At 37.4% G+C, this 14,411-nt stretch overlaps 2 protein-coding genes across 2 annotated transcripts in view; both read left to right on the plus strand.

The window, feature by feature from the left end:
- Nucleotides 1-13,106, plus strand: part of RAB10 (RAB10, member RAS oncogene family) — a 99,327-nt gene extending 86,221 nt beyond the window's left edge. Inside the window, exons 4-6 of the mRNA XM_069072021.1 lie at nt 7,456-7,545; nt 8,363-8,464; nt 10,547-13,106. Of these exons, the coding sequence (XP_068928122.1) occupies nt 7,456-7,545; nt 8,363-8,464; nt 10,547-10,630 (276 nt within the window). The 3' untranslated portion in view covers nt 10,631-13,106. The remainder of the gene's footprint in view (nt 1-7,455; nt 7,546-8,362; nt 8,465-10,546) is intronic.
- Nucleotides 1-14,411, plus strand: part of HADHB (hydroxyacyl-CoA dehydrogenase trifunctional multienzyme complex subunit beta) — a 228,772-nt gene that overhangs the window by 42,592 nt on the left and 171,769 nt on the right. The window lies entirely within an intron of this gene.

The following is a 14,411-nucleotide window of genomic DNA, read 5'->3' on the forward strand; positions in this document are numbered from 1 at the left end:
AAGGTAAATTTCCTGAAATCAGAAAAGGAGGTGTCCACTCCCCTAACTGTAAATAATCAAAGGAACATGGATACAATAACTCATCAGTATGGGACCAGTTTTCAGATAAGATCCATGGATTGCTTGAAATGTACAATTGTGAGAAAACTCCTTGTATCAGTCTTTGTATCTGACTGAGTTTCTGGTCAGCATAAGGTCAGGTCTGGTCAGGTCCTTCTCCAAATAGCAGATAGAAATAGTCCAGTTTCTCAGCCATTCAGGGCTAATGCAATAAGGTTTTCTCCAAATTCCCACAATTGAATAAACTTTTCTCACAAGACAAAATTTGGACTAGCCCCATAATTGAGTAGAAAGGGAACTAAGCTAGCTCCAGAATTCAATCAGAAGATGGAGGCAGTGTGGTTCACTCACTTCTCACAATTAACCACTTGCTGTCCTAATCCCTTCAATTCCTTCACATTAATTATTATTATTATTTTTAAGCAATTGGGGTTAAGTAACTTGCTCAAGGTTACACGGCCAGTTATTTTGTGTGGGTGCCAAATACCTTCACATTAATTATTAATAGTTGTATTATAACTCTTCTCACAAGTCTTGTCATTTCATCTCCCTCTGCCATGTAACTCCAAACACTTCTTTGTCCTCACTTGAGTCTCTTGCTTCCTTTTCATATTGCTGAACTTGCCCTGCAAAACCTCACACTTGGATTACGCTGCCTTTGCTTCTACACATGTGTTACTGAAAAAAGCTAGAGAAAAATGAAACCATACTGACTGGATCCACTACAAATTTATGTTATGTAATCACACCTAAGCCTTCACTGCTGCAAGGCAATCCTTTTATACCTCCCTAATTAATTCACTTTCCCCGCTCCCCACAGCAACTCCTCCAAACCTTTTTACCCCTCATTAGGCCTCTCATGTATCTCTCCCAGTCTCCTCCTTGCTCATCTAAAAATCTTGTTTCATAATTTACTAAGAAATAATTGAGACCATTCTCTGAGAGCTCCCTCTTCTTCACCTCACATCACCCAAATACTTTGCGCCATTATCTTTTCCTTCACCTCTGTCTTATTTGAGGTAGCTCTTCTTCTTGTAAAGGTAAACTTCTCTGCATGGACAAGTGATCCCATTTCATCCATCTTTTCCAACAGATTATGCCCTCTGTCATCACCACTCTCATTTATCTTCCATCTCTTCCCTTTCTATTGGCTGCTTCCCTAACCTTCTACAAATAAGCCTATCCCCAAAAAAGCCTCATTTGATCAATCTATCTCTGGTAGCTGTCGTCCTTTACCTCTTCACCCTTTACACCATTTACAATAGGTGTTTCTACTTCTCTTCTCACTCTACAGTCTATCTTCTGACCTCATCATTCAACCGAAAATGCTCTCTACAAAGTTAATACCAATTTTGTAATTATCAGTCACCCTCTTCTCTCTAGGTTTTCATGACATTTCTCTTTACTGGTTCTACTCTTCAGTTTGCTTTTCTGGATCTTCATCCAGGTCATTCCCACTTAATGGTGGATGCCCCTCAGGGTTCTGTTCTGGACTCTCCTCTCTTTATATTTATATTTATATATCTCCTCTATACTTATTTTGTGTTTAATGATTCTCAAAATGCTTATCCATCCCCAGCTTTTCTGCTGACCTAAATCTAGTCTTATATGTCTAACTGGATGTAGATATCTTGAACTAAAATTATAATTGAGCATAATCAAATTAGATGTTCTATAAACATCTTAAACTTATCAGGTCCAAAGTTGAACTCATTATCTTTTCCCCCAAACCCTCTTCTCAGCTTCTCATTAGTATTTAAGAATAACATCATCTTCCCAGTCACACAGGCACAAAACATAGATGTCATCCTCAACTCCTCATTTTCTCTCAGTCCCCATATCTAATCTTTTGCCAAGACCTGTCAGTTTTGTAAACTTTGTAACTTTTCTCAACTATGCTGTCTTCTCACGTTTGACATTGCCCTGTAGGCTGGTGCAGACCCTCATCACCTCACATTTGGACTACTGCAATAGTCTGCTGATTGTTCTGCCTGACATAAGTCTCTCCCCTGGGCATCCTCTTAAAGCATAGGTCTGACCTTGTCAACCTCCCTTACTCAATTAGCTCAGTGACTTCTTTTCACCTCTAGGATCAAAATACAAAATGTTCTATGTGGCCTTTCATAACCTATCTCCCTCCCCCATCTTTTTACACTCCCCACAGGTAGTCTGCAGTCCAGTGACACTGGCCTCCTTGCTGTTCATTGAATGAAATACTCTTCTGATATAGGGTATATTCACTGACTGTCCCCCATACTACAGTGCCCTCCCTCCTCATCTCTCTCCCCTGGCTTCCTTCTACAATTCTACCTTTTCTAAGCTTTTCTTGATTCTCCTTAATTCTCTTGTGCCCTCTCTTATTTCCAATTTATCCTGTATGTATCTTGTTTGTACTTAAGGTTTTTGCCTGTTGATCTGTTAGTAGACTTTCCTTCATTAGAATCTCCTCTTGAGGGGCGGCCAGGTAGCACAGCGAGTAAGAGCACCAGCTCCAGTGTTGAGAAGACCTGGAGATCGAATCCCAGGCTCAGACACTTAGCACCCACCCAGAAACACCTGGCCGTGTAACCTTGAGCAAGTTACTTAACCCTGATTGCTTTAAAAAAAAAAAAAAAAAGAATCTCCTCTTGAGGAGACTGTGAGCTCCTTGAGAACAGGAACTGTTTTTTAAAGTATTTCCTCTTAACAGCTTCTTATTGAATGAAGAATTATATTATACAAAAAAGAAAAGCTTGAGTTCACTGGACAATCAGCTTACAGTGTTAAAGCTTCAATAAAGTCACTTATTTTTATGAGATAAGAATATTCCCATTTTCTCAAAGTGCTTAGAAAAACCTAGAAGTCAAATAATCTACTAAATTAGACAAATATAACAGTAATATCTGTTGGGCATAAAATATTTTATAAAATAATCCATGTGTTAAAGCCAAGAATTCATTATGTTTTAATTTAATTTCTACAATAGTCTGTGGAGCATCAGGCCACAAATTTTTCGTAATATCTTTGTTACCATCTGAGAATTTAATTGCTGTCTAGACTGAACCAGTAAAACAGATTTCAGGCCGAGAAATTGAAGATAGTGTGAATGGACTTAAAGTGAGCTGGGGCTAGTGTTTTAGAGATATTAGCCTGGAAGTTGAGAGAACCCAAGTATATTGGGATTGGGGGGGGGGGAAGGGGAAATAGATTGTTTTAAATGCAGTTTTATTTTTTTAGTTAGTTTTTGCAATTTAATTTAATCTACTTGGCATAGAATACATGGAACCAAGAAATTATTCCTTTTGACTCTCTGTATTCTTTGCTAGGTTTGCTCCTCTTAACTTGTATTTTATAAACAGATATCAAAGACACGTAGAAAATAACTTTAGTGGCCTTTACGTTTAATTTTGCCTAAATCAACCAAAACTTCTCCCAGTGTATATTGTAAACACTTCAAAACTCAGCCAACACAAGTTTTCTAGCTTATGACAGTTTGAACCATGCCTGCTTTTTTAGTTAACTGGTTAACGCTGAAAATAAAAGAAAAATAGAAGTCTGGGGCTTCAGCATTCCCATTTTTACATTAGGTATTTTACGTAAGTATAAGGGACAAGCATGAGATTATGGAATATTGATTCCTTCCCTGTAATTGTGCCACTTACCTTACAGGTGCTTTCTAAAATTTCTTTTAAAAAATAAATTTTTTTCTAGAATGCTTAAAAGTCCAACTTCAAAGGTTTAACATTCACCTTGAAAAACAATTGCCTTTGTTTTAATTTTACTAATTGGAAGAATCAAGGTTTTGGGAACAGGCCTTGTAATAGACTTTGTCTACTATTATATGAAGATTAGGATAGTTGTATTTCAGGGAGGCTCATTAAGAGGAAGTTAGGCCCACTATGTGGTAATTTAGAGAGAGAGAGAGAGACAGACTGACAGAAACACACAGACACTAAACAGCAGCTCCTGAAAACTACCTACTAAAGTGTGACACCAGTGAAGTTATGGATTTCTGAAGTGTAAACATATACTATCTTGAATTCCATATTAGTGGAGTTAATCTTCCCATAATTACACACAACTTAAAACTGAATTTGAAGACTCAGGTTAATAAGTCAAATGGCCGGGGATGGGGGGATTTAGATGGCAGTCAGGAAATTATCACTAAAAAATGTTTGTTGGAACTAGAAGCCTATGGTTACTTTGATCTTTTTTTTTTTTCCATATTCATCCACTGGTTGTACATTTAATTGTGTTCTTCCATCTAGCTCCTACTTTCTCATCCTTTTACTTTCTCCCATCTACTTGTCACCTACATACTCTTATAAGTCTCTATATGCCTGTATCCATAGGTACTAATCCTTTGAGAAATGGGAACAGTGTCTTGGGGACAAATCAGTGATCATTTAGCAATAGTGGAAGACCAGAGTCTCAAGGAGTGAGTACCTTGGAATCACAATTCCAATGCCTATGCTTGTAAACTAACTCAAAGTCACCCTTAGTAGGAAATTTAAATTCTTGACTGTTTCAGGGACTAGACATCCCCTTGCAATGGCTGAGAACCCCCAGGACACATGCAAAAAGGGACCATAAAAACATGGGAGTTTAGGTCATATCACAAGAGTATCCAGATCTAATCACCGTGTCTTTGTGTCCTAAACTTCAGAAAAAAGTTGTATCACTGGAAACCCACTGGTGGTACACCCATGGTACTTATTTGCATTGAGGAGAGAAGGTGATAGCTGGATATTGGAATGATACTTAGGATTCTCATGTTATAAACAATTTAAAACCAAACCAAGAAAAACTTAAGGTTTTGGATGTAGGAATAAATAGGTCATGGATATGGAAAATAAATTAACACAATTGGCAGTTTATATATTTTGCTCATATCAGTAGGCAGGGTTTGTGCTCCAAGAACAGGTTAGGACATACTCATAAGCTGAATAATACTGACAATTTGGAGAATGCCTTAATCAGTGAGATAAAAGGAAGCTCTGTGTTATTCAGCAGAAACATTACAAAGCACCACTGTCTTGATGTGAAATTTAAACAAGAATCATAATTTATTTCCTCACAGGGTCACAACACATTTTATCTAGCTGAGTACCTTGTGAATAGTATTGTGCACAACTTGTGATACTGAGTTGTACTACTATAAAGAAAATCCAGTAATGGCTACATTACATAAAACTTGAATAATGCTGGGCTTTCATTTTTACAAAGCAAAATATGAAAGAAATATAGTACTTCCAACTCTGGTAATGTAGTTAACTCTTTCATTTGTCTTGATTAATTTCCCCCTAAAAATGAGATGTTAGCAATTGTTTGTTAGCTAGTTGTTTTTCCTCCCACCAGCCAAAGACTGCCTTAACACTTACAACTCTACGTGTAGTATAATTCTTTTACTTTTCTCTACCTTCCTCACCACTTGAATTTGCTTTGTTTCATTTGAATGTCTTCAGCTACACACAACAGTCAATCCATGTTAATCCCTGTATACTTTACAGTGCTACCTGTGAAAAGAGTTAAGGACTGAAGTAGCCATTTTTGTTTAACAGTGAAAGCTCAGATCTGTCCGCTGGAATATACTTGTTAAAGCAACTTCTCAGTATTTCCCAACCATCAGCATTAAGAAGAGAAGGCATTTTTCCTTAATATAAATGTGGCTTAAATATTTAATCCTTTAACATTAGAATTCTGTTAAGTAAAGGATACTGGTACTTGCCTATGACAGGAGGCGGCCCCCCTCCCCCCCACCTTTATTCCTTTTACATCCTACTTGTTTTACCACTGTTTTGTCATGATAGAATACATTGTGGACACCTCTTTGTAGCCTTCATTTCAGGCTCATCTACCTTGTTTTCTTCCCTCTTTTTTCTATCTAATGACTTGAAAATTGTTTTCAAGGAAAGGTTGATTGAAGCCACATTGACTCTAAGTAGTCCCTGAAGCATTCAAGTTCTGAATCTTCCAAGGATAGGCATAATTGACTTATAAAAGTGAAAATTGGGGGTGGCTAGGTGGCACAGTGAATAGAGCACTGGCCCTGGAGTCAGGAGGACCTGAGTTCAAATCCAGCCTCAGACACTTAACACAAAAACTAGCCCTGTGACCTTGGGCAAGTCACTTAACCCCAGTTGCCCTCCAAAAAGCCAAAAAAAAAAAAAAGTGAAAAATGTTGTACCACAAATCCTGGTTATAAGTGCTGACATTTCATTACTTGTGTGACTGTGGGCAAGTTGCTTGAACTCTGAGCATCATATTCCTCATCTTTAAAATGGTTACAGTATTTGTATTCTCTACCACTTGGGATGAAATTGTGAGAAAAGCACGTTGTTTATGAAAAACACAAAAAGAAAGCAAGCTATGTATAAAGGAGAGTTGCTCTTTCACATACAGTTATCTTCTTGTGTTTTACTTGTATATGGAAATGCTCTTTTTTTGACGTTACGTGTGGGTTTTGATCTTTCTGTATAGAGTTTTTGCTCCTGTCCAGGACACTAGGTTTAGAGTCAAAAGACTGACTTTGCCAACTTTCTACCTCTATTGACAAGCAAGTAAATCATTTAAATCACTCTGGACTTCACTTTTCTAATCTGCAAAATTAAAAGCTTGAGACTAAGACCTCCTTCAAGATGGCAGCTGAATTCAACCGTAGTTTTTGCACTGTGGCATATTTTGGAACTAATATCTAGAAAGTAATAGAGGTTCACATTTATAGTATCGCAAATCTAGAGCTGAAAGAAGGAATGAGTATTGCTTTATAAATTAAAGATCATCTGGTCTGACCCCCTCATTTTACAGATGTGGAAACTGAGGTCCAGGGAGTTTAAGGAACTTGACCAATGGGATCCAGATAGTTCAGATTTGGCTGTCATTGTCTTATGACTCCAAATTCAGAATTCTACTGTATCATGATTTATGTATCATACTTTAAGATTTACAAAGTACTTTGCATATATTTTTCTCACTTTATCCTTACAACAGTCCTGTGAGATAGGTAATACAAATATTTTCTCCGTAGAGAGAAACAGGCTCAAAGGTAACAGAGGAATTTGTGGCAACTTAATTATATAGCCTTAAAGCATGTATTATTTAAGTGCAACAGTTCCAAGATGCCCTCTTCTGATGCAAAGAAGATGACGTGCACTCACCTAGCAAATACGTGACCTCAAATAAGTCATTTAACTTCTGGGGGTTTCTTCATCTGTTTGATAGGCAGGCATGATAATATTTGTACACCAGTTTCAGGTTTGTTCTGAGGATCCAGTGAGGTAAGTGCTGTATAAATAAAATGTTAGCATATTAACAAACATTAAGCTGAAGCTGTTATAATTATTTTGAAAAAGGTTAATGCTTGCGTCAAAACTTGTAAAATATATTTTAGAAAAGTAAAATTTTGTCCTCTTGTAGCATGCCAATGAAGATGTGGAAAGGATGCTGCTAGGAAACAAGTGTGACATGGAAGATAAAAGAGTTGTACCTAAATCAAAAGGAGAACAGGTAACGAGTCCTGAATAAAATTAACGTTATTTCCTTTTTCTTTCAGGGTTTTTGGGAAAAACTTTAGCACATAGTAGACTCATTTAATGGCTGCAAAGGTAGACTCATTTGATGCACATAGTCAAGAGAAGTTCTTCACATCAGCCACGTAGATAAAGGACATGTTTGTCCAACTGAGAGTGTCCCCACATCCTCTAACCAAAGGACAAGGCTGAGGTAGCTTGCTTCCTTTTGTTGTCCACAACCGCCCTTTTTTAGGATCAGGATCAGATTTCTTGGAGTGGCAGTTGGTCAGTCTCCAAGTAGAACTCAGTCCTACATTAAAGGATATATTCTACTTTGGGTCTGTATTGTTGGAATCTGATACCAAGTATAACTTAATTTTGAGATTCATAGAATGTAAAAGGGTCAGAAACATTTAATAATTGTGTACTCACTAAAACTAATGATTTGAGAAACTGGACAGTCAATCAACAAGCCCCTACTATGTATCAGACACTGTGCATACAAGTAGTTTAATAGGTACCTTGATTTTTTCCACATATTCTGTCTAATCATGGCTAGGAACACTAGAAGCATATAACAGTAAAACCAAAAAAGAAAAAATGTCACTCTGGTCCTCTCTTAAGTTCACTTCTCAGCAGAGCTGAAATATGGTTATGCCCTTCTGTCTTTTTACTATGTTATCCTAAAAGAGCAATTTCCCCTTGGGCAAACCCTAAATATCATCACCTTTATAAAATTGCTTGTAGACCTATCAGTGGAGAGTTTATGCTAGATTGTTCTGTGATGGTCATTTTGCTTCTTTCTATTTTAGATTGCAAGGGAGCATGGTATTAGGTTTTTTGAGACTAGTGCAAAAGCAAATATAAACATTGAGAAGGCATTCCTCACATTAGCAGAAGACATACTTCGAAAGGTAAGTGTGTTGGTGTGAGTGGGTTTTTTTTTTTTGTTTGGTTGGTTTTTTACTTTATGAATAATACTTGAAGTCATTTGAATGTTTGGCCCTTTTAAAAGCATTCTGTTATTCAAAATATATCCAATAAACTTGACTTTTTTTATGTTTACCTTTACTATATCAAGATATACCAAATATAAAGTGAAAGGGGCTTGGGGGGGGGTTGGTGATTTATGTGTACAAAATGTGACACTTTTTTTTTTTTTGGCAAGGGTTATGGAATTGGTGTCATAATCAGTGTTAGAGCTGGAAGTGACCTAGTTCAAATTCATATCTTATAAAGAAACTGAGACCCATAGAGTGACTTGTTACCCTCTGATCAGGGGAATCTTCTGAGTTTCTGTCCCAGGCCCTTTTCTCTTCTCCCCTTTCCATTCTCTCCCTCCCTTTCCTCTCCATGTCACTCCATAGTTCATTCATCTCTGTATGGCACTTGCTGCTTCGGCAGGAAGGAGCTGGCCTCTCATTAAGGGGTGAGAGAAGAGTGACACTCTAGGTGCCACTCTCCATTCTCCACACTGCTGTCAGTCTTCCTAAAGTAGAAATCTTTACATTTGTCCTTCAGCAGATGCCTCTACAGATCCTTCACATCGCTGTTTAAAGCCCTTATACAGTCTAACCTTAGCCCTACAGGCTTATAAAAATTCATCCCTTTCAAACAGTTTGTTCCCCAATCCTAGACTTACCTTGTTGCTTCCAGAACTCTGCATTCCATGCCTTTGCATAAACTGTTTCCCATACTTCAGCTGCTCTCCCTGTTCACCTCCATCTTTCAGAATCTCTTGGCCTTGGTACCTGCCACCTCCCAAAAGAAGCCTGTCCTGAGTCCCACCTCCCTCTCCGTTATTATGATTATTTTTTTCCTTCCTCATATTCACATGGATGTACTTATTTGTGTACAGTGTGTAGGTCATAGATCCCCTCTCCTTAGGGGAATGTAAATCCCTCAAGGTCAGAGAATATACAGTTGGCCCCGCTTTCTGTGTAGCAGCAGCTGCTTAGGATCCCCAGTGTCATTATTGCCTGACTGCTGTCAGCCACTGACAGACCCACCTGCTTTGTCTTGGCATCTTAGAGGACTGAGGCACTGGAATGGTTGCAGTGAAATCAGGGTAAATGTCTGATTAGATACCTTTGTCATGATTCATTTTGAAACTTTTGTTTCAGTCAAGATGCACTTTTCCTTTTAGAAAACAAATGCTTAGGAACTCTGTAATATAAAGAAAAGGCAGGCTATGAGAATTAAGAATTTCCAACTTTAAAATACAGCCAAGCTCTGTTTTGTTTTTTCAGCAATAGTTTCTCCATGGTGATAGGAAGAAGGTATTTCCTATATCCATTATCAGTGAAGAAATCACATTAGGCAGATTATTTCCAAGGGGGAAGTAAAAAATTAATTGTAGCTACTTTAGACTTTAATATTTTTCCATTTGAATTGGGGACCTAACCAACAGTGACTATGTTGTTTATAGCACTCTACACATTCACATAGGAATAATTGATTTATAACCTATTTAATCTGTTTTGAAGTTATCACTCAGGACTGTCAAGTATTGGGTGATTATAGGCCACCACACTGATGTGAATCCCGTCTCTTTCGGAGCTTTCAATTGAAGATATATAGCACAGACTGGGAGATAGATAGATATATATAGGAAAGGATATGCAGGTAGTAAAAATATCAGTCAGTACAAAAATCACATTTCTGTAACTAAAGTTTACAAAGTTTTCCTCGCAACAGCCTTTTGAACTTCAGAGTAGAAAATAACAATAGGTATCCAGTGGTCATGGCTAAAAGATGTCATTCCTTTATCTGCTAATCAGTGCAGGAGTTCTTCACAGAGGATGGGATTTCAAAGACTTTTGGTAGAGTCAGCTGGGTGATCTGGTCTTTAGTCTTCCAGACCCAAGTTGCCTGATTCATTGCTCTACCCCGGCAGGTTCACATTTGCTAAAAGATTTACATTTTTAGAAATACTTCTGTTGACATTAATTTTGCATTTTTGTCATCAGTTAATTTCTTGTGTATGTTTATTCCAGACCCCTGTAAAAGAGCCCAACAGTGAAAATGTAGATATCAGCAGCGGAGGAGGAGTAACAGGCTGGAAGAGCAAATGTTGCTGAGCGTTCTCCTGTTCCATCAATTGCCATCCACCAACCGTTTCTCTTCTTGCTGCAAAATAAACCACTCTGTCCGTTTTTAACCTAAACAAACATTTTTTTTCCACATCTTAACAACTATTTGCCCTCTCTTTGTTCTTCCATCTTATGACTGCTTGCTGATTATATAATTTTCTCCAAACAAAAATGTATAGAAGAATCATGTCCGTGACTTCATTTTTAAATGTACTTGCTCAGCTCACCACTATGTTTTGGTTGTATTATAGTCCAGTTCTTATCAACATTAAAACCTATAGCAATCATTTCGATTCTATTCTGCAAATTGTATAAGAATAAAAGTTAGAATTAACAATTTTATTTTGTACAACAGTGGAATTTCTGTTATGGATAATGTGCTTGAGTTGAGTCCCTATTATCTATAGACATGCATTAGCAAAAGAAAAGAAAAAAACAGGAAAACACTCTCATTTCCGCCTTGAACGTTTAAATGGGGTTAATTTTGTCCTGTGCCTTATGTGGAAAGAAACTTTTTTGGTTTTTGTTTCTTTTTTCCTTTTGTTCTGGTGGACGCATGTGCAGGAGACATATCCAAATGTAACCATTTTTAAATATGAAATTTTTGTGGTTTGCTTGGCTTTTATTGTCAATGTAGTGAATTGAGGACAACAGATAATGCAGAAACGGTAACTTTCATTTGCTGAGTCTCCTTATAAAGTGGCCTTGCAATTCAAAACTGCTCCTGATATCTTTACTTCTCCTTGGCCACTGAACCCATCCCACCTCATTGCCTGCATAGTGATTTATTTGCTATTTTTTCCTTCATGGTATAAATTGTTTTTTAAATTTAAAAAAGGAGAGGGGGGCAAACCAATGTTTGCTAAGTTTAACACAAAGCACTGATTTAACTTGCAAGATAAACTCTCAAATATACCTACTAACTACTTCCCACTAGCAAATGTCAGTTCACTGGTGTCTTCCCCTTATCTGCTCTCTCCCAACTCTCCTTCCCTTCCCTTCCCTTCCCTAACCTCTTCCTCTCCTTCTTCTCCTCCTATGTATCCGTTAAGAACGGAAGAGTTATTTGCATGCACTAGTGTTTCAATGGAGGGTGATGTGGTTTGTCTTTCTGATTATGTGTATAGAGTATTCAGTTCCCCAATGTATCAGTTAGCCTAAATTTACACAGTCTCCATTTTGGCAACTCCTCTAGCAGGTTGGTAGCCCAGAAAAAGGTTTGTGAGCTTTTTTTTTTAAATAGGGCAAGGGTCAAATTGAACACCACAAATTGCCAGTTGTATTAAGCTTTGGCCTCCCCAAAACATTTTTTCCAGTGTTAACATTGTCTACCTTAAGATTCAGAAATTCAACTGTAATTAGTTTTATCTCTTTTAATTATAAAACCTTTTGGAAAATTGAATTAACATGGATTAGAAAACTGACAGCAAAAAGTACTTCATGTAAATATAAGATCATTAGCCATCTTTAGCCCTGCTCCTATTTTTTCTTATGTTTCCAGTTGTTTTGCTGCTTTTGCTTATTAGAATAGCACAAGTTAAGTTCCTTCTGCTGCTGGCATCCTAAGATGATACCTTTGTTGAAATTATTGAATAGCATGATTCATTTCTAGCAGAGGCTGAGTTTAGGACAGCAGCTCCCATTGAAAATGAGTCTTGCCTTTTCGTGAACAGCATGTTAATGCCCTCTTGACTCATGCAAACAAGGGAGGATCTCTGCCATAAAAATCCATGTATTTTCCAAGTAGCACCCTAAAATGTACCTTTCTGAGCCTCATGGGGGGGGGGGTGTCTGTGTCTTTTTTTTTTCCTCTCAATTTAAATCATACTTCCTACTAAAAGCAGCCTTGCCAAATTTTTTTAAAATTATAATACTGAAAGGGCAGTATAAAAGCCTTCTCCAAGCTCTAGGTTTGACCTGCTGTCAGCATAGTAATTTCATTTGAATTTTTTGTTTCCCTTTTTTCTGGCATGTGAAGTTGTCTTAAGTTTTTTTGTTTTGTGGGGAGTGGGGGTAGGGAGGTTGCTTTTTTTTTTTTTTGCCATCTCAATTGGGTGACTTAAGGTGAGAAATAAAACACTGGGATTTTGGGTGATAGACTGACAGTTTCATTGTTTGCATAATTATAATCGGCATTGTAAATAGGCAGGATGTGGCTACCTTTTGTTAAATCTGCACTTTCTAAATATCAAAAGGGAAAATGGAGTATAAATCAATTTTTGTATAATCTTTGTTTAAAACATGAGCTTTTATTTGCTTAATATTAGGGCTTAGCCCCTTTTCTGTAAGTCTATCGGGCTTCTGTGTAGATGCTGTTTTCATCAAACACCAACCCATTTGTCCATCCTCTGGTACAGCACTAGCTACAGATTCGGTTTCATATTCTACTTAACAATTTAAATAAACTGAAATATTTCTAGATGGTCTACTTCTGTTCATATAAAAACAAAAACTTGATTTTGAACTCTGGTTTGGCCTTCATTTATTTATAGAGAACAACGTGGTATAGATTCCCTTAAAATGGAAAGCCTTCAGTTCAAAAGTAATGAATTACTTTGAAACAAGTTGAATGTAAAAGATTAGGTGATTTTCTCTTGGTTCTTACAAAGAAAACTAGAACTAGAAACATCAAAGCTCTTGAATGATGTGTCCAACTTCACAAACTCATCTCAGAAAGAACTTTGGAAATTTACTCTAACCTCTGTCTGTGGCAGTCCAAAAAAGTGGTCATCCAAAGACCTTTAGTGAGGCATTCCTTGTGTTTCAGTGGCGGAAAAGCACCAGGTTTAGAGTTGAAATCAAAACTCAGCTCCTTTCCTTTGTGATCTTTGGAAAGCCAGAATCTTTCAGGGCTTATTTCCTCATTTGTAAAATTAAAGTAGCTGGATTAGTTATCCAAGGGCCCTTCAGGCTCTTAATACTATCATAGGAATTCACTACCTCAGGTTATAAATTGATGGGAAAATTGTCCAACTAATGCTAAAATCATGGACCATTCTTTTTTCATTCCTCTAAAATGTGCCCCAAAGTGTGTTATATTCCAGTTGTAGTCTGACCAGTGTAGAGGGAGGTTCATAGGAAACATTGTCTCCCTCCTCCTGTACTTGTGACTGGAGTTTATCTGTTTATTTTAAAACAAAGGCAGCATTTATCCCTGTTTTATTAGATTTTGTAGTATATTCTGTCAGAGAGGTCATTGTGGAACTTGACTTGTTCATGTTAGCCATCCCTTCCAACTTTGGATCATACTGCACATGTTATTATTAGCATGACATCTATGCCCTTTCTCAAGTCATTAATTATATGTTAAACACAATAGGGCACAAGCTGTTTGGGGCATGCCAGGAGAGGTGTGCCTCTAGAATAACATCTATTGATGAATCCCAATTCTAATCAGTTAAATTTCCCCATTTTCATGTAGTCTGCTCCTCTCCATTTTGCCTGAAGAGAGAGCATGAGAAGACACTCCATATAGCCAGAAAACTACCTAAGTGAATAGTGTTTATAGGGAACCTTGAAAGCTACATTGGACTCTATGGGCAGTAGGAGACCAATAAAGCAAAGGAATCAGAGCTTCTAGAAATAATATCCAGTCAGTTATATGAGAGAGCAGCATATCATGTTGGACTTTTGAATTGATAATACATGGGATCAAATCGTTCACCCCTCACCCTAGCTAAGTGGATTCTGGCCAAGTCTAGGTCCTATCACTTTAGGGCTATTGAGAGGATCAAATGGCAAAATACTTAAACCCTGTGTCAGAAAGTTA

Source organism: Petaurus breviceps, unplaced genomic scaffold (assembly GCF_028583685.1).
Source record: "Petaurus breviceps papuanus isolate PSGF00001 unplaced genomic scaffold, PetGlider_PUasm1.0 90845, whole genome shotgun sequence".
NCBI lineage: Eukaryota > Metazoa > Chordata > Mammalia > Diprotodontia > Petauridae > Petaurus > Petaurus breviceps.